At 42.7% G+C, this 18,109-nt stretch overlaps 1 protein-coding gene across 2 annotated transcripts; it reads right to left on the reverse strand.

Moving 5' to 3' along the window:
* Positions 1–1,448: 1,448 nt before the first annotated feature.
* VGLL2 (vestigial like family member 2) lies at positions 1,449–9,426 on the reverse strand. 2 transcript variants are annotated; one of them, XM_020971637.1, is made up of 4 exons: positions 9,346–9,426; positions 6,148–6,451; positions 2,810–3,355; positions 1,449–1,621 (listed from the first exon to the last, which is right to left on the reverse strand). In XM_020971637.1, exons 1-4 carry the CDS (start codon positions 9,424–9,426, stop codon positions 1,581–1,583), a joined length of 972 nt encoding a protein of 323 aa, XP_020827296.1. In that variant the 3' UTR covers positions 1,449–1,580. The 2 variants fall into 2 exon arrangements, with proteins under 2 accessions (XP_020827296.1, XP_020827297.1); XM_020971638.1 differs by lacking the exon at positions 2,810–3,355.
* Between the last annotated feature and the right edge of the window lie 8,683 nt (positions 9,427–18,109).

Consider the following 18,109-nt stretch of genomic DNA (forward strand, 5'->3'; position numbering starts at 1 on the left):
TGTTAATTTGGATTTGGTTTCTGGGCTTAGTTTGTTAAAAATAAAATAAAATGAACAAATACAGATTTCAAAACTATTCTAAGAGGTGATAATTCGGGTTTGCCTAAAAAACTGAGGATGAATGGTCAAGAGACTTGGATTATTGTCCTGGGCTGCCTCTTCTTGGATGGATGACTGTGGGCAAGTAACTTATCTTTTCTGAGCTTCAATTACTTCATTTGTAAAATGAGAGAAAGGATACTTTACTGACCCATTTCTTAGAGCTATTGTAAAGTGGCAATGAGATAACGTTTACAAAACTTCTGAATGAGCGTTGTTAATTAAAATGCACAGTACAAATGCAAATTATTATTATCAGCATATAAATATTTTTCTATAAATTAAATCTTTTACCATAAATGGGTTGGGCATTTTTATTCCACCGGAAACAATAATAGGGAGTCTATTTCTTTTATGAAGCAACACAATGAAGATATAATAAACAGTTATCTTTAATGTATGTTTCATCCTCCTTACTACCCCAACTCCTGTTTTGTCACCTCACCCCCTGAACCATCTAAAGTGACAGAATGAGAAAAACACAGCTACGACAAAGAAGTATTAAAAGAAACTGAGATTAATTGTCCATAGTACACTCCCTGGACATTTCCCTTCCTTGTGGTGCTTCATCATGAATTTTGTCAAGGTTTGGGATTTTTTGTTCTGTGTGTGTGTGTTTTCCCTTGGGGGGCAAAATTTGTGACACAAGGGGCAGAGAAGAGGAGAGGAGTTTCATGTTTCATCATAAAATGTTCCTTGTAAAAAAAATAGATATATCCAATACAATTGCTGTGCCAATCGCTTCGAAGCGCCACCTCAGTTGTTGTATTTCTGGAGTTTGAACAGTTGTTCCTCCAACAGCTGCATTTTAGTAAGGCCAGGGCAGGTGGCCCCAGATAAACCACTTGCCATTCATAGTCCGGATGAGCCATCTTGCCCAGTATTCATAGTCCAAAGGAAAGTCTGTGTGCTTTGTCGTCGTTGTTGTTGTTGTTGTTGTTGTTGTTGGGGATTGGAGACAGAGGAGTGAGAAGTAAATTGGGAGCAGGAATGAAGGTGTGGCAGGGAGTGACGACTTTCTTTTTACTCCTTCCACGCAAAATACAAATCCATTTTAAAATCTGAGTATTGTGAAGTCTGTAGTGTTACCCTCACACTGCACAAGAGAATCCACATGAACAGAAAACAGGTTCACAACACAAAAGTCCACCTCCTGTGATTTCTTATCACCACATTAAAAAAAAATGTTCACTCAGCTACCAAATCTGACCACAGATATTTCCAGTGAATCAGCCAAAACGTTGTTAAATCAAGTTGAGGGTCTTTGGACATGCTCTTTGGGCAAAAGGAATTTCTTTTGAATGAAGTCTTTAAGGATATGTTTGCATTTGGTTTTTTCCTGATACAGCAAGTAGTTTGATGTCTTTGCCTTTCCCCCTGTTCTCATCCCTGAAGTGAGGGGCATGGATGCTGAGCCTGGTGGGCTGGTCTGAAGGGAAAGGAAAGGGAAAACTCAGGACCTTTTGGGTCATCAGATCAGATCAGCTCAGGAGGGATCCACCACAGAAGGAAAAACGACGAGCTGCAAACCAAGATCAGAAGCTGTTACAAACCAACTCGATTTCAGCTCTGAAAGTCACCAATTGTACTAGGCAGAGACCTACAAGGAAGGAGAAGGTGGAGGGCAGTCTAAAACCAGTATAGATCCTTGCTTTTGTCCTGAGGCTGCAAACCTGAGAACAGAGAGAAAACAAAACAAAAGAGAGAGAGAGAGAAGGGGGGAAGAAAGGCACAAGATATTTAAGGACAGAGAAAGATAAACACCACTGTTTTACTTGTGAGAGTCAAAGAACTGAGCTAAAGGGTTGAATAAAAGTAAAAAGCAAAGCATAGAGAAATATCAAATCTATACCCGGTTGGGGGGTGGGGAGTGCAGAAGGCAAAAACAATGACTGAGTTTAATGTGTTAATAATACACTTACAACATTTCATATAACTAAAAATACATTTGTCACTATTTCCTTTAAAGAGGTCTTACTGAATGTACTTTTGAAGTGACTCCTAAAGAGTAACCCTAACATCTAATTCTAAGGTCATATTCTTTGGTATCTTTAAAATAGCCCAGTCACTTTTTTGATTAAAATGGCTGAACAATTAATGACAAGTGACATGACACCCAAACTGTAGAGTGTTCTACGCTGGGAACATCATGCTTGATCTTTGTTTCTTTGTCTGGCAGTGCTATTCCTAAAATTCTTTTGTATGGAGTTGAAAATAATTGATCCCACTGCAACCCACCCCCATCCCTCCAAGCTGGCACAAGTCACAGGGGAAGGAGAAGGAAAAACAACTCAGACACATATGGTATAGTGGGAAAAGCACTACACTTAGAGTCAAGAATCCTGGAGTCCAATCTCAGTTCTGCAATTTACTAAGTTTATCACTTTAGTTAGCAAGTCATTTAACCATAACCTCAGGTTTCTCATCTGCAAAATGAAGGGGTTCAACTAGATGATCTGTAAGTTCTCTTCCAGTTATAATCTTATGGAATCCTCCAATTAAAACAAGGATCATATTAAAGTAGGGTAGGGACCTATTTCCACTCTGGACTGGAAGTAGCTCTGCTGGTAAGGAAAAGAAGCTATTTTGAATGAGAAGATTTTCATTCATTACATAATGGAACTTGAGAATGAGCCTGACCTGAGCTCATTCAGGTCACTCTGAGGAAAGGAGAAACACGTGGGAAAAGAAGGGCCCCCCAGTACTTTACCTGAGTCCACATTGAGGCCCAGGCTCTGTCCCATGTCTCCTGCAGGGCTGGGGAAGGGTCCCCCGGGTGTGGTCCATGCTGAGCCTGCTGACTCGCTTTTGCCCAGTTCGCATGGTGGGCTGACTGGTGTAGGCACTGAGGCTGGTGTGAGGCGGTGCTGCCTGACTGAGGCTGGGGGCATCAGCAGTGAACTGTAGCGGGGGTCAAAGTGGGGGCCATAGACTTCATGCATGGAGGCAGGTCTGGGGAAGGCAGTGCCCTGGGCCCCAATTGGCCCACCCAGGGAGTAAGGATGGTGAGGGTGGGGGTGCGGGTGGTGATGATGGTGATGATGATGATGGTGCGCATGGTGCCAGGGTTCAGCCGCCCCTTGGTGAAGGTGGCTGTGTAGAGAGGCTGGGGAATAGGGGTCTGCTGCAGCAAAGGGGAGGTCGCTGTGGGCTGTTGCCAACGGACTGCTCAGTGAGGAAGCTGTGACTGCTGGCTGGTACGTGCTGTTCCAGAAAGAAGGGGGGAAACTTCGCTGGTTCATCGGGAAGGAACCATCTATAAGAAAGACATGGGATAGGAGGACAGAGGACAGAGGAAAGAAAGACAGTAGCCACCTCATGAGACCACCTTCTCTATCATCATCATCATCATTTTCAAAATGACAGTGAGCAAGTAGCTTCAACCTACCTGGGCCTCAGTTACTCATTTGGAAAATGATGGGTTTGGACTAGACATCATCTCTAAAGTCCCCCTTCATTTCTAAGCTCCTATGCTTCTCAATAACTTTTTAAGGGGGAATTTTTTCCCATTAGGCTAAAGACTTCTTCAAGAACTAAAAAGAGTTGGGGATCACCCTGGTACTCCTGCCACCACTGAGCCACCCTCCTCCTAGCCTGTGCCTAGTACTGAGGCACAACAGCAGGGCTGTCTGGGACAGAAACTGAAAAAGTAGGAAGAAATCTTATCTCTTTCTCTGGGCCTCAATTTCCTTACCTGTAAAATGGAGGTGGACTTGATGACTTTTAAGGTCTTGTCCACTCCTAAATTCCATTGTCTCTTTCCAGGAGCACGAGTAGTGTGATATCACTCCTCTGATAGCCATACTAAACTTTTCCCAAAGGGGACATTCTTCCTGTGAGCCTTATGCCTCCTATTGCATGGATTCTGCCCCTGAAGAAGACTGCTAGGAAAGAACCTTCACTCACTCTATTTTGCCTGGGTAGTAGGTGTCACAAATGCAGGCAGCAAATGTGTAGGTGTGTTGGGGTTTGTGTGTGTTAGAGGTGGGGGATGGTGGTCTGACTGGCTCCCTGGAAAGCTGAATAGCAGTGGGCACTCTGAGGAAGTCCTACCCAACTTTAAGAAACAAGAATTTCCCGGAAGGCTGTCCCAGTCTTGGAGGAAAGAGGCTTTCAATTGGCATCTGAGCTCTCCACTTCTGCTGAGTCTCAGGGTGGCTGACATAACTGCCCCCAGGCGTCTTCACAATAAATGCTTCCTATACAGTGAAGGGTCTGTCTTCACAAGCACGATTTCTTACTTAGCCAACCACACTCTTCTCTCCTTTCCTTTTCCTCCCCGCCTCACTTCCAGCTTAGCTGCCTTAGCTCTGCCAGTGAACTGCAGGGTGATTCCAAATCAGACCGCCGAGAATCCCACATAGGGATTTGGGATTTTTGGGTTCTTCTCTTCCTTTCAAAAAGCTGGCTTTCAAATAATGTCTTTGAAGAAGCCCCACAACATTGAAAGGAGAGCAGAGTTTTCAGGTTGTTTGTTTGTTTTTCAGGAAGGGAAAAGAAGAAAAAAATTCCTCTTCTTCTTAGCAGTTTGTAGGTATCTGCATTTTCCAAGCCCTCATTATTACCATCTAATCACCCAGACTCTCACTAAAACGCCCTAGTAATATTAGTTCTCATCTAACTTATGTACAAACATTAGCTCATTTGATCATCATGGCAGCCTTGTGAGATGATGGGTATTATTATCAAACCGATGTTATAGATAAGGAAACCAAATAGCAGAAAAACTTGCCCACAGTCATGAAGTTAAGTGCAGGAAGCAGGATCCCAAGGCATACGGTCCCTCCCCTTCCCTTGCATGGTATATCACTAACAGTGACTGACTTTATGCTTAGGCCAGTGGAAAATTAGAAGAATTTCAGGCACTAAAGATTAGAGCAATTGAATGGTCCTGTTTATTAGTGTTAGTATTATTTGGGTAGAGGCAGCTGTGGTATAGTGTATGTAGATCTAGCTTCAGAACTGGGAAGACCTGGTTTCAAGTCTCATCTCTGATCCTCCCTTGCAGTATGACTGCTACAACATCTAAGTGAAGATGCCAACCTGCTTTGATAGAGGACATTTCTTCCTTAGGAAACTCCATCAAAGAAATCACAGGTCTAAGTCAACTCTCCCTATTTTGGTAGAATGATGTGTGAAATCACAATTCCCTCTCTTAAGAAAAAAAGAAGCCTGGGGTAGTAGAAAAAAAATAAATTGCCATCCTTCCTTAACTCTCCCTCCTCCCCTTTCTGTTCCTAAATTCATCATTCCAGAATTTATTCATATGGGAAATTCCTGACTTAGCAAGAAAGTTTCTCAGTCTTACTCTTCCCTTGACTAATTAGTTACACATTTGCTTGCCAAATAAAAATCATTTAGCCTAGCAGGGATTCTGGTGGGAGAAGGGATGAGGTGAGCCCCTAGTGGGAATTACTGATAGTAGAGGTACAGAAAGCTTGGGAACCTCTGAGATTTGCACATCATCTGAGGTCACCACAAGCTGAGAATAACGTCTGGTGATGAGACCTAATGTTCTGGGACTTCAAGGAGAATTACCGAAGTGGGGTCTACTGGACAGGTTTTTAACAAAAAGAGGTGCTCCCAACTGAACCCCGTTTGTATTTCTCAGATGTACCTGTTAAACTCAACTTTGTAAAATACCTCTCTCTTTTCCAATTGTGTAAGTCCATTGAGGTCAGTTATTGCCTCTTATTCGGCCTTGTAGGCTCCCTGAGAGCATGGACTAGTTTTATTGTTTGTGTTTATATCTTCAGGGCCCCTCATAATGGTTAACACACAGTAGGCTCTTTAATAAGTGCTTTTTCATTAATTTCTAGCCCACCTCCCTCCACAAGGCCTTGCATATAGTAGATACTGTTTAAATGTTAAATGAATATATGCCTTCCTTTCTCCCACTCATTCTCCTCTTCCCTTCTCCTTCCCGAATTTTTTGAGAATTTCTTACCCTTTAAACGTAGAGCCCACTCTTTTGAGTGGAAAGAAGGACAGGGAGACACTGTCTCCCATCCTGCCCTCCTCCCAACAGAGAAATCCCCATTTGCTCACCCCTCCAGGACCCAGAACTTCTTGGAGTTTTGCTGCTGGCGCAACCGGGCGAGTAACTACTGGGCTGGCTCAGGGCCCTGCTGAAATGCTCGTCCACCACGGAGCTGATATCTCCTTGGAAATACGTAAACAAGACGCAGCGCGAGTTGATGTACTCTGCCTCCGGGGGGCGCTCCTTCTCTGGGCTGCAGTCTTCCTCTTTGATACTGGCCGGAGTGTTGCTGGAGAAGGAGCTCCCGCTGCTGGTGCTGGCATTGCTGCTGCTCTCCGGGGCTTCTTGCATTTTCGAGTAAAAGGCTAGTTTCTGCCAGGTGGGATGGGGGTAGGGGTGGGAGTGGAGTGAATGGGAGAAAAAGAAAAAAGTCAATCCTAATCTCGAGGACAGTTTGGTGTGAGGCCGAAGGACCTTAATCCAGCCTGCACCTTCTCCACCCAGCCTTGGAACTCCAAAATGTGCAATTTAGGTGTCCCCATATTAAGAATGTGTGTGTGTGTGTGTGTGTGTGTGTGTGTGTATTTGTTGTGTGTAGTAATGGGTAGATGGACAGCGCAGATTAGATCCTGCCAAGGATTATCCTTCCCAAATTGCTAACAGATAACTGCGAAGTCACCTTCCCAACATTGGTAGTCAGTGGCTAAACGCAGAAGAGATTCCTACTGCTGTCATCGTCTCAAAGGTTCTTTCCTCCCTGTCCACTCGCCAAAATATCGAACAATATTTTGAACAAAATCTGGGCTACCTTTGCAGACGGATGCATCCGCAAATCTCCGCTCCTTGGAACCAATCATACGGAAACCTATGACTGCACTTTTTGGAAGACCCGGAAGAGGCAACAGGTTCAACCCAAATAGGGCCTGGACAAACCTGGATTCATTTTAGGGCTTGACGAAACATAAAGAGAAGCTAACCCTCCCCAAGACTTAGGGCAGAGGAAACCAACAAACTCAAAGAAGTTGCAGGATCTTGGATATAGTCAGCAGCAGAAAGTTTGTCTACAGTTTTATTTAGGAATGAGCAAATCATATTTGTGGGAAATGAAGAAGAAAGATCACGACCACGAGGAAGTAGATCATTTCAATAAATAGCTTGTGGTTACTTCGGTAGCTTGTCATCCATCGTCTTATTTAAAGGCAGGACCGTCTTTCTGTGGCTTGTAATGTTGGGGGAGAAAGCCAGATGTTTTCCTGAGCATTTACAAACGCTAAAAACCCTTCTATCATCATTAAGTAAAGTCCGCAAAGGAGGAGAAAGGTCTCTTCCTTCAAAATTAATGTGTGTTCCCCTACAGCTATCGGAAATTGTTTCAGATTGTTCACTAGAAAGTTGGATTTTTTTCCCCGTCAGCTTGTAGTTGGCTGATAATGACACTGTTGTATCGCTAAGAACTTAAAAAAAAAGGGGGGGATTTTATTCATTGTTGTCCTTAATGAATCAATGAATAAAGAAATCAACCCAAGTGAAATAACAGATTCCATGAGAAACTGAGGAGCCTAACAGGAAACTATTCCCACCTCTCCTCAAGCTACTTTCTCTCTGGCTGGCTGGAAAGAAGCTCATTTCAAAGACCTTAGCAGAAATAATTCGCCATTTACAATGATCACCACTTCCTAAGTGCCATTTCTTCCCTTGGCTTAGAAGGACTGCTTTCTAAAGCGAGTGTCTGACTGAAACAGAACTGCAAAGTTGGAGGGGTAAAAATAAAATAATAACGGAATAAAGGCAAAGAAAACCCCCAGTTTCCAATCCTCCAATTAATTGTCTATACTGAATTAAGGCTTTCTGACCAAACAAATGGACAAAAGATTTGAAATGGGGAGTGAGACTGATCAAAATGCTCTTCAGCGGGAAACCAAGTCTTCCTCTTTGCACTTCGAAAGGTTTGGGGAGTCTCCACTACGTATTTATCGTTTCATTTCCTACATTGAAAATTCATGCTTAGGTTGCTGGACCAGGGTGAGGAAAAGAGGTATAGGGAAAGTGTACTTTCTAACAGCCTGTTAGAAAGATTGCTTTCAGGTCTTGCCAACCCCAACCCCAAAGGAGTTTACAAAATCAAGGTTAAACGGACCCAATAAAAAGAAAAGCAGTTCATGAGATGCAAGGATTGTCTCCATTTCGGTAAATGAGACTCAGGCAAAGAGGGTATGTCTTAATTTCTCTCTTCCGGGGGAAACCAAACAAAACATAGAAAATTACATACACACCCCCATTAATAAAATCTATATTAGAAGTTTTGTATTTTGTGCAATGATATTCGTAACGAATTCCCACCGTGGAAACAGTGCTTAGGGCTGCAGAACCATAAACCAAAAAATCTGAGAATTGGAAGGGAGCTCAGCAGCCATCAAGGCACCCTAATTATATAGCACAATAGAATTCACAATTTTGAATTTACACGAAGGGAAACTAAAATTACTATCGCATTCTTTTGAATATAAAGGGAATATAATCCTGTTACGGCCTGCGCGAGATTTAAGTTTTCTTTTAAAAACACCAGCTCACATATTTTAGACTAAAACTTAATAGCAACCGAGGACAAGATCTCCGCGAAAACAAGAAAGTGAGAAAATCAAAAAGACTTTTAAACCTAGTCTAATTTAGCATCACTATCACGTGGCCGTGAACCGGTTTGTGAAGAAGCAAACCCAATAACCCCAAACCCAAGAGGGGATTAGTAACCCAATTGAAACCTTCCAGCAGAATCAAAGGAACAAGCAAAAAGGCTTTGCTTAATATGATAGCAGAAGAGTTGTCCTACTTGGCAGTCCCTGAGTCTGGAAGGTGTTTGCTAATTGCTCAGACATCGGAGACTACGATTAAAGATGCCCCAGGCTCACTGTTCGGGGGCAAGGAGTGGTGCGACTCCTTGTGAATTCTCAGAAGAGCCACGGAACCTAGGGTACAAATGGCGTCCGTGTCAGAAGGTCAGAAATCCCATTCATCGCCAGCCCAAGCACCGGGTGTAGTCTCCGACTGTCTGCCTGTCGCGCGTGGACTATGCTTGCCCATCAGCGCCTACGCGGACAAGGAATGCGGGAAGCAGAGAACCGCGCGCAGGAGACTGAACTGGAGCCTTCAAGCGCGGGTCACTTTGCTCTGACAGTTCCAGGAATGCCCCAATCCTTGCCTTGAGTTGCTTCACAATTTCGCCGGTGCCCACCCCTCCCTCCCTCTGTTCCCAGGAGACGCATACCTACCTGATGATAGGGAGTATAAGCTGCTGCAAAGTAAGGCTGCGGAGGACCATAGACTTGGTACATAACATCCAGACAGCTCATGGCTAACCGCAGCGGGAAATTAATTTTTTCGATCATCAACTCCTGTCCAGACAAGCAAAGTGATGCTGCCTGGGGCGGTGCCTGGCGCTAGAAGCCTTATTCATTGGCGGCGGGTGCGGGGGTGGTGGCAGCACGTTCTTAACTCTTCTTTGGCTCGCTCCCTCACCTGCAATAACAAGTCCAGTAACTGAGCTTCGGGAGAGCGACTCCCGGGTTTCAGCCAGTGGGAATTTAAACCCCAAGCACCGCGCAGTGACGCCACTCTAGGGGCTCCGCAGTGGGAGGTGGAGGTTATGGAAGGTGGGCGGGGAGCTGGGGGCCAATGGGGAGGGACGCCTGGCTCGGGCGTAGGCTCCCTCTACAACTCCCTGGGGCTCCCCGGCAGCTCTCCAGAGGCTGCAGGGAGCACTGACTTCGCCCCTTGGGGGCAGCCAGGCCGGGGTGCGTTGGTTTTGGGGGCCCCGGGTGCAGGGAAACAGTGGGGGTTCGCAGTCCTCAGAACTCAAAAGGGAGTTCCCAGGCGGAAAGGAAAGGGGCGGGGGAGGCGACGTTGGATAAGGGAGAGGATTCCGTGACAGCCGCACGGAAAGAGGGAGACAGGAGGGAGAGGGACGCTTGCTTCTTGTTTGGAGTGGGGAAAGCGACTGGGAGGCAAGGGCTGTTCTTCCTAGATAGGTCCTAAGATGTGCGCAGGGGAGGCCTCGACCAGCCCCGGACTTTCTGTAAACTGGTCCTGGAGAAAGGCACTTAGCAGACGAGGGAGAGTCTGGAAGAGTCCCGGTTCTTTCAGATACTAGTCTCGAGTCGTTCAGGTGTTGGAGAAAGCAAGTCTGTCTGCCACAGAATTGCAGCGGATCGCAAATATTTTTTCCATTTTTAAAATATTCCTCCTTCACATTCCTTTTTGTCTATTTTCCTTTCTTCCAGTCTCTCATCCTGACCCCCTCAGAGCACTAGCTCACTATTCTCCTGATCTGTGTTGCTGAGCACCTTTCTAGGAGTTCGGGAGAAATGTTTATCCAAGTTCTTACCACACACATCTTTCAAGGTACACGCTGCCTCGTGGGGTTCTTAGAGATCCTCCCAAATGGAGGATTTTTTATATTATTTTTATTTTATTTTATTTTATCATATTATTTTTATCTTTTAAAGACCACTGACACGTTTGGCTCAAAGAATGACTCCTGGGAAGTAGCTTCAGCGGAAAATCAGAAATATCGAATTTAGTGGATAGAAAGACGGTATTGGGTATAAGGCGAAAAAAGAGGTTTTTCAGTTGCACCCTCTTAACAAGAGTGGAAGTGTGGGGGAGATAGGACAGCTGCAATTTCTTCTCTGTGTGTATCTTAAGCAAAAGAAGATACAGATGACGTTTCCTGCCAACTGTGAGAGCACTTACAAAGCAATAAAGGTTTAAAAAAAAAAGCCAACCTTATCTGCCTCTTTCCGATATGCCCAGGGCTCTAGACTTTGACATAAGACCCTCTTTTCTCCTTCTCCTTCAAACTTTCTAAGTCACTGAAAGCCGAGCTTCCCTTTATTTTAACCAATTTCAGAAAAATCTCAATCATACTTGAACTATGGGCTATCTACCTTGCCTGGGGCAAGGTAGAAGGGTGAGAAAGGGGTAGGGGTTGGAGTGCAAGGCAGTGTCTAGTAAGGCAAGGGTTGTGTTGAAACAGGTGTCTGAGCTTAGCAGTGCCAGACAGAATAGAAACAGGTCCCTTAACTCCCCGCAGTTAGAGGCCATATGACAAGAGAGGTACAGAACTGAGGCAATCGCTCAAATAAGTTAACCACAAAATAAACTGCTTCAATTATCTGGATGTTTCTGGCCCAACAGTTGCAATTTTACAATCTGTAGATTGATGTGGCAATTGCCTTATTTCTCTGTTTCCCTTGAAATATGGAAACAGCCTTAGAAGTAGTTTCCTCAATGAGTGTTGGGAGAAACTTTAAAAGCAAATCAATCCATCAGTCGGCAAGCATTCATTAAGTGCTTACTATCTACCAGGCCTCACACTTCCTCACGAAAACAAGAATGAACAAGAAAAAAAACAGTTCCCAAACTTTTTACTCGTACGTGTGGAAAGAGAGACGGCTGCTTTGGGCCGGTTTTCTCTTTGGTACCCGCAGCCCCAGTCAGAGGGAAGTTAATCTGGGCAGATGCATTTTTCCCTTGGCTTCACTGGAGAATGAGGATCTCTCTAGCCGGGAAGTAGGGGAAGTTGTTCTTGTCTATCTGCATTTCTCTTCCAGGGAGAAAAAAAGATTGCTGCTGCTGGGAGTAACTTTTCAGTAGTGATATTCACTTGTGCCACCCCACTTTGGTGGGACCATTTATAGTAAATGGTCCCTCATGTGTATTCATTAGATTGTAAACTTCAGGGCAGGGACTGTCTTTTTCTTCTTTTTGTGTTCCCAATGCTTAGCACAGTTCCTGGCACGTAGTAGGTGCTTAATAAATGTTTATTGATTGATTAATTTGACTCCTTTCCAAACAGAGGGAGGTTACTCTGCTTTTCCCAACAGATCTCATACCCAGAAGGATTTCTACTGCAATCTAGACATTTATCTTGCCACTGGACCCAGATGGCTCTGGAGGAGAGAGTGAGTCTAGTGACTGCACAACCTTGCCTCACTTAAATCCAATTCACTTGCAAGTCATGACATCACCTTCCTGATGCTACTGTCCTCTTCAACAATAACAAGACAGTTAAAGCACTGATATGCTTAGGGACAAACCCCACAGGTTGGCAATTGAGCATCGCTTTTGGAAGGATTTCCTTCCCAACAGGCAGCTGCAGTGTTCTTCGGCTTCATCTGGCCTCCTACAGAATAATGGAAAGCTGTTGCATTGCCTGTATGCTATGTTAGAGAATGAGGTAGCACTTAGGCTTGGCACAGACAGGTGTTTTTGGAGTCAGGGAGGGTTTCAACTTCTCTATTTTCAGAGGAGACAAGAAGAATAATGGTCTTACTCTACTACCTTTTAGGTTGCTGACTACCTACTTACTCCTCCCCCCTCCCCCAATTTTCCACTCCCCTAGATGTGATCTACTTTTGAGGGTTTCTCTTTTTTTTCTCGTGTTCTAGCTTGTCTGCCCAGCAACACCAAATCTTCCCCAGAAAGAAGCTTGAATGGTACAGCATGTAAAAAGCAGTGGCACTTTGCATTCATTTCTATAGCGTACCCCTACAGAGAGTGTGAGGATGGAGCACTGGGTTCGTTGGATTCGAATTCTACCTCAGACATTTACTAGTTTTGTGACTCTAGAAAATCATTAAATATTTTTGAACCTTAGTTTTCTCATGTGCAAAATTGGGATAACAACACTTACCTTTGTTTTGAGTCAATAGATACAGAGTATGAAAGGTGCATTAAGGATTTTAATGCACAACATAAATGGGCTACTATTGCAAATGCTCTTGCTTCTCTCATTTCTGCCTGACAAAGCCAACCCAACAAAGCATGAGATTATAGATCTTGTTAACATAATTGAAGTCACGGGTAGGACTAGATGAAGCCACTGGTGTGTTCCTTTCGTTATGATTCTCTTGCCATGTATTTTGTTTTTGGTTTTGTTTCTTACCCCCTCAAATCTTTAATTCTCTGTCTAGAAGCAAACTTAACTCTGTGTTCTTCTTGACACCCTCCCTACTCCTTGGTTTCTCCCAGGGTGCTCCTCTCTTCTTCCACAATGCTGTCTGTTTATATAGACCCTTAGCTTTTTAGTCTAGGGCCCCCTTTCTTTCCCCACCCACCACTACCTAATTGATTTCCCCATCCATTTCCCCAATACACACTTTTTCTCTCCTTTGTCTTTTTCTCTTTCCAGAGGCAGGGGAACAATGTAGACAGCTGAAGGCAAAATCTCAGCCTCCTATTCCAACAGTAGCAGCTCAGTGTCTCTCAGGGTCGGGATCCTGTGAAACCACATAGAGGGAGGTAAGGGGCCCCCCTTCTCTGGGGCTATTTTGAGTTAAGTTTCAAGCTGAAATACAGTGATGAAACACCAGTCCTTTCATTCCCAGGAGCTGCATGGAAATATTGGTCGGAAAGGACTTTAATCTTCCCAGAAATGAGGAAAGACGCATCCTTCCAAATACCATTTAAAGCCTTTCTGAATCTACAGCAGGCCAGTAAAATACTTACATAGTTACTAAGAGGCTTAAAGGGGGGCATCCTTTCCCCCTCATTTTTGACTGGGAAAACTGAACCCAAAAAAAATGTGGCTCTCCTTGCCTAGGGCTGTAAGAAAAGAAAAAATGATTCCTTGCGAGGCTAGACCCTGGGCCAGGACTTTAGGATGCTAGAAACGCAGGAAAAAAGGACTAAGCATATCACATCATTCCTATCTAGAATTTAGGGAAGGAAAACAGGAACTATCCCCAAAGAAAAAGATCAGAAAGAAAAGTAACCTGTAATAATGTTCCATCTCCCCACACCTGGTAAATAAGATATAAATAAGAGGATATGAATAAAATAACTAGATTCTGATTTTTAAGGATCAGAAGGGCTTTTGGTTATGGTATCCTTTCTGAACACCAGAGAAGTTTCATATTACAAAATTTTATTATTATTGTCACTTCTGAGAGACAGAGGCAAAAAAACACCTAGGGGAAAGTAAAACACCATTGAATTTCAAACCTTTTCTAATTAAGTATCTTATTTCCATCTTCTCTCCTTAATCACTTTTCTGTTAAAGTTACTACCATACTTTTATTCATTCAGGTTTGGAACCTCGTAGTCACTTTTGGCTCATTTCACCATTCATATCTAACCAGTTGCCATGTTTTGATCATTCTATTTGATTTCTTTCACATGTCCTTTTATCTCCACTCATATCATGACAATCAACATCACCTTCAGCCTAGATTATTGTAATAGTTTGCTGATCTGTCTCCCTGACTCAATCTGCTCTTCTTCTCTCTTCAATCCATCCTCTACACAGCAGTCAAAATGATATTCCTAAAGAATGTCTGGTCATGTTGCTCCTCTGCTCAAAAAGCTACAATGGATCCCTATTGCCTCTAAAATAATTTTTAAAAAACCCATTATTTGGCATTTAAAACCTTTTATAATTTGACCAATTCAGCCAAAACCAATTTATAATCTTATGACTCTTTTGAGGATCGTTGTACTTTTATCTCCTTTACAACTGTATATTCCATCCAGACTTACACGCTTATTGTCCCTTACACCCAACATCTTCTATCTCTGTGCCTTTGCAGAGGTTGATCCTCATGCCCAGAAGCCACTTCTTTCCTTCTTTCTCATCTATGTCATGGAGAATATCTACTTTCCTTCAAAACTCAGTCAAAGGGCCACCTACACCAATAAACCTATACTTTTTCTCCCAGTTGCCAGTGTCCTCCCTGATAGATATTCATTCTCTCTCTCTCTCTCTCTCTCTCTCTCTCTCCCCATATATATACACACATATATATATACACACACACACACATATATTCACATACACATATATGTATGTATACACACACACATATCCCATATACACACACATATGTAAATATATACATATACATGTACGCATGCATGCATGCATGATATTTATATTTATATGTACATATTGCTTTACATCAGTAAAATGTTAGCTCCTTAAGGTCCAGTACTGTTTTGTTTTTGTTTGCATCTTCCGTACCCAGCATAGGGTAAATAGTAGGTGCCTAATAAATACTTACTGAATAACATGTAAAATTCACAAAGGGGTATAGTGCAAAATGAGTTGAAGAGCAGATTTGAGCCAAATAGTGAAAGTGGAGATAATGTCTAAAAGGAGGGTACAAGTGAAGTCCATATCACCAGATTCTTCAAAAAATGTCAAAGCAAATTATATTTTAGAAGAACCCATTGGGTTTGAGAAGTAGGATGTTATTAATGACCTGGGAAGCAGTAGAGTGTGAATGGAGTGGAGAGGACAGAAATTAGAATGAATAGAACTGAGGAAAAAAACCGGGTACTATGGACATGGAAAAAGTAGGCATATATAACTTTGTAAAAAGTTTGGCAGAGAAGAGGAATCACAGAGTCAAGACAAAGTTTTCTTTTGTTTTGTTTTTAGTAGAGACAATCTGGCTATCTTTGTAGACAAAGGTATACCAGTGGAGATGGAAAGGCTGAAGATGAAAGCATGTAAGGAGGATCTATGGAGTGATGTCCTTAAACTGGCAGGGTGGAATATCACCAGGGACATAGGTCCCTGGATAGAATGAGGGCCACCTCATCTTGTGATTGGAGATGGAAAGGTAGGCATGTAGAGAAGACTGAAAGCATGCAGGAGAGGAGATAAGGGAGTTCAATTCAGAATCACACGTTTTCAGAGTTGGAAGGAACTTCAGCAGCAATCTTTACCAACTCATACCACCAAAATAATTCTCCCTCTGGCATTACCAATAAAGCGGCCATCTAGTCACTATTTGACAACTTCCAGTGAATCAGTACTGACTGTTTCTTGAGACATCCCATTACCTTTTTGGATAATAATAACCAGCCAGCATTCACATAGCACCTTAAAATTTTCAAAGTACTTTATATATGGTATCTGGTTTTTGATCCAAACAACAAACCAGGGAGGTAGGTGCTATTATCCTCATTTTCGGATGAGGAAACTGAGGTACAGAGTGGTTAAATGACTTGCCCAGGGTCACACAGCCAGCACATGTGTGAGATAAGATTTCCATAGGTCTTCCTGACTCCAACTCAAGCCCTCTATCCTCTGAGCCACTAGCTTCCACTTAAAGATAGATAACTACTTGTAAAGAAGTTTTTTTTTCCTAAATATGTTTCTTTGCTACTTTGACCTGTTGCTCTGGGTTCTTCCCTCTGAGATCAAATAGAACAAATCTAATCTTTCTTCCACGTGACAGTCCTTCAGGTCACAGATGGCCTCAGTCTTCACATTAATTACTTAAGTAGAAGGTAAGTTCCTTGATGGTAGAGGCTGCTTTTTCTCTTTGGACTCCCAGAAACTAGCTCAAGGTCTTGCACACAGGAAACTTTTAAATGCTTATTGATTTGAATTGGATTGGAAATAAACTTATATTCTGAAAAAGGAAGGCCTGGGTTTAGCTGGGGGCTTGAAGAAAAAGGGAGTGGGGAAATTTGAAATAACTCTGGAGGGAAATGTTAGAAGACAATCATCATGCATACAATAAGAAAGGAATAAAAGGATCTCCAGACCCAGTACTTTCTTAGATCCTATGTAAGAGCCATAAAGTCTAGGTAGCCTGTACTCCCTTTATAACAAGGATCTTTAGCCTTTTTTTTTGTCACATGGCCCCCTTTGGCAGTACATGGACCTATGGACCTCTTCTCAGAAAAATGTTTTTAAATGCATAAAATGAAATATATAAAATTACAAAAGAAAACATATTGAAATACAATTAAGAAAATATCTAAAAAAGTTTTTGAGATAGTAACATCTAGCAGCAGGTACATTAACTACAGTAATTTTGAAATAGTAATAAGAATGATATTTTGAGATATCTGTAATAACTGTAAAGTAATATGAACATATCTTTGATTTCTATAGGTGGCAAAGTCATAGGTACTGCTAATACTGTTGTGACTCATTACCTACATTCATAATTGTGAAGAAAATGCTGAATTTTTATTAGAAGTCAGTGAAAATTAAGATGTAATTTTTTTTCTTAACCAAATTTACAGATCTCCTAAAATCTACCCACAGACTCCATGTACCCCTGTTTAAGAATATAGCATTTCTCCCAAAGGCTTCCTGATCTGAGTGTGGAGGATGGCAAAGTAGGTAGAAGTGGAGGGAGTAGGGAATGGGAAAAAAATTGTTTACTGTCATGGTGCAGGGGAAGGTGTTGGTTATGTCCTCAGGCAGAGTGACATTGCATCAGTGTTTCAAAAGTCACTCCCTACCACATCCTAGGGCAACTAGGTGGCGCAGTACTTAGAGCACTGGGCTTGAAATCAGGAAGACTGATCTTCATGAGTTCAAATAGGGCCTCAGACACTTATGAGCTGTGTGTCTCTGGACAAGTCACTTAACCCTGTTTGCTCCAATTCTTCATCAGTAAAATGAGCTAGAAAGCCCATTTACATAAGATTCTTCACTGGTGGTGACTGATTACTCAATGTTCCGCAACTGTGTAAGGGGTGCAATTGTTAAGAGTTCAAGAGAGAAGAGAGATCTCAGTTCTTCTGGCTTCCAGTTTTAAGAGAGAAGGGACATGGTATTGCTTTGTTTGGCTTTGCCTGGTACTTGGTGCATAGCGGGTGCTTAAGAAATGCTTGTTGACTTAACAACTCTGAGGAAGAGAATGAATGCTTTTCATTTCCATTTAGCTAGGACCGTCCCTCCAATTGTAGCTTTAACTCCTGCATCCAGTAGCACGATTTTGTTTTCCAAGGCACATGGTTTGGAGATGACAGGCTAGCCATGGAAGGATGTGTGAAGCTCCTGCTATAGAAACAGGGGTATGAGAAGTATGTGCAGATTTGGATGGTAGGAGGTGACTAAAGGACTTAAAACTTTTGACTTAGATATTTGACAGTATCAGTGTTGATCCTCCCCCAAACTTCTGTTTACAAACTTCATTTCAGCAGAATGCTAAAGGGATTAAAGGGTGACCACAGTAATAATAGACAGAAGGTGAAGATCTCCATCTGACTATGATGTCCTGTCACATT

Source organism: Phascolarctos cinereus, unplaced genomic scaffold (assembly GCF_003287225.1).
Source record: "Phascolarctos cinereus isolate Bilbo 61053 unplaced genomic scaffold, phaCin_HiC Scaffold_5;HRSCAF=322, whole genome shotgun sequence".
Lineage (NCBI taxonomy): Eukaryota > Metazoa > Chordata > Mammalia > Diprotodontia > Phascolarctidae > Phascolarctos > Phascolarctos cinereus.

Coding starts and splice junctions, on each gene's coding strand:
- VGLL2 (XM_020971637.1), bottom strand. CDS start 9,426: ATGAGCTGTCTGGATGTTATGTACCAAGTCTATGGTCCTCCGCAGCCT. Junction 6,452..9,345: donor CTTATACTCCCTATCATCAG/GTAGGTATGCGT, acceptor CCCACCTGGCAG/AAACTAGCCTTTTACTCGAA. Junction 3,356..6,147: donor AAGTTCTGGGTCCTGGAGGG/GTGAGCAAATGG, acceptor TCTTTCTTATAG/ATGGTTCCTTCCCGATGAAC.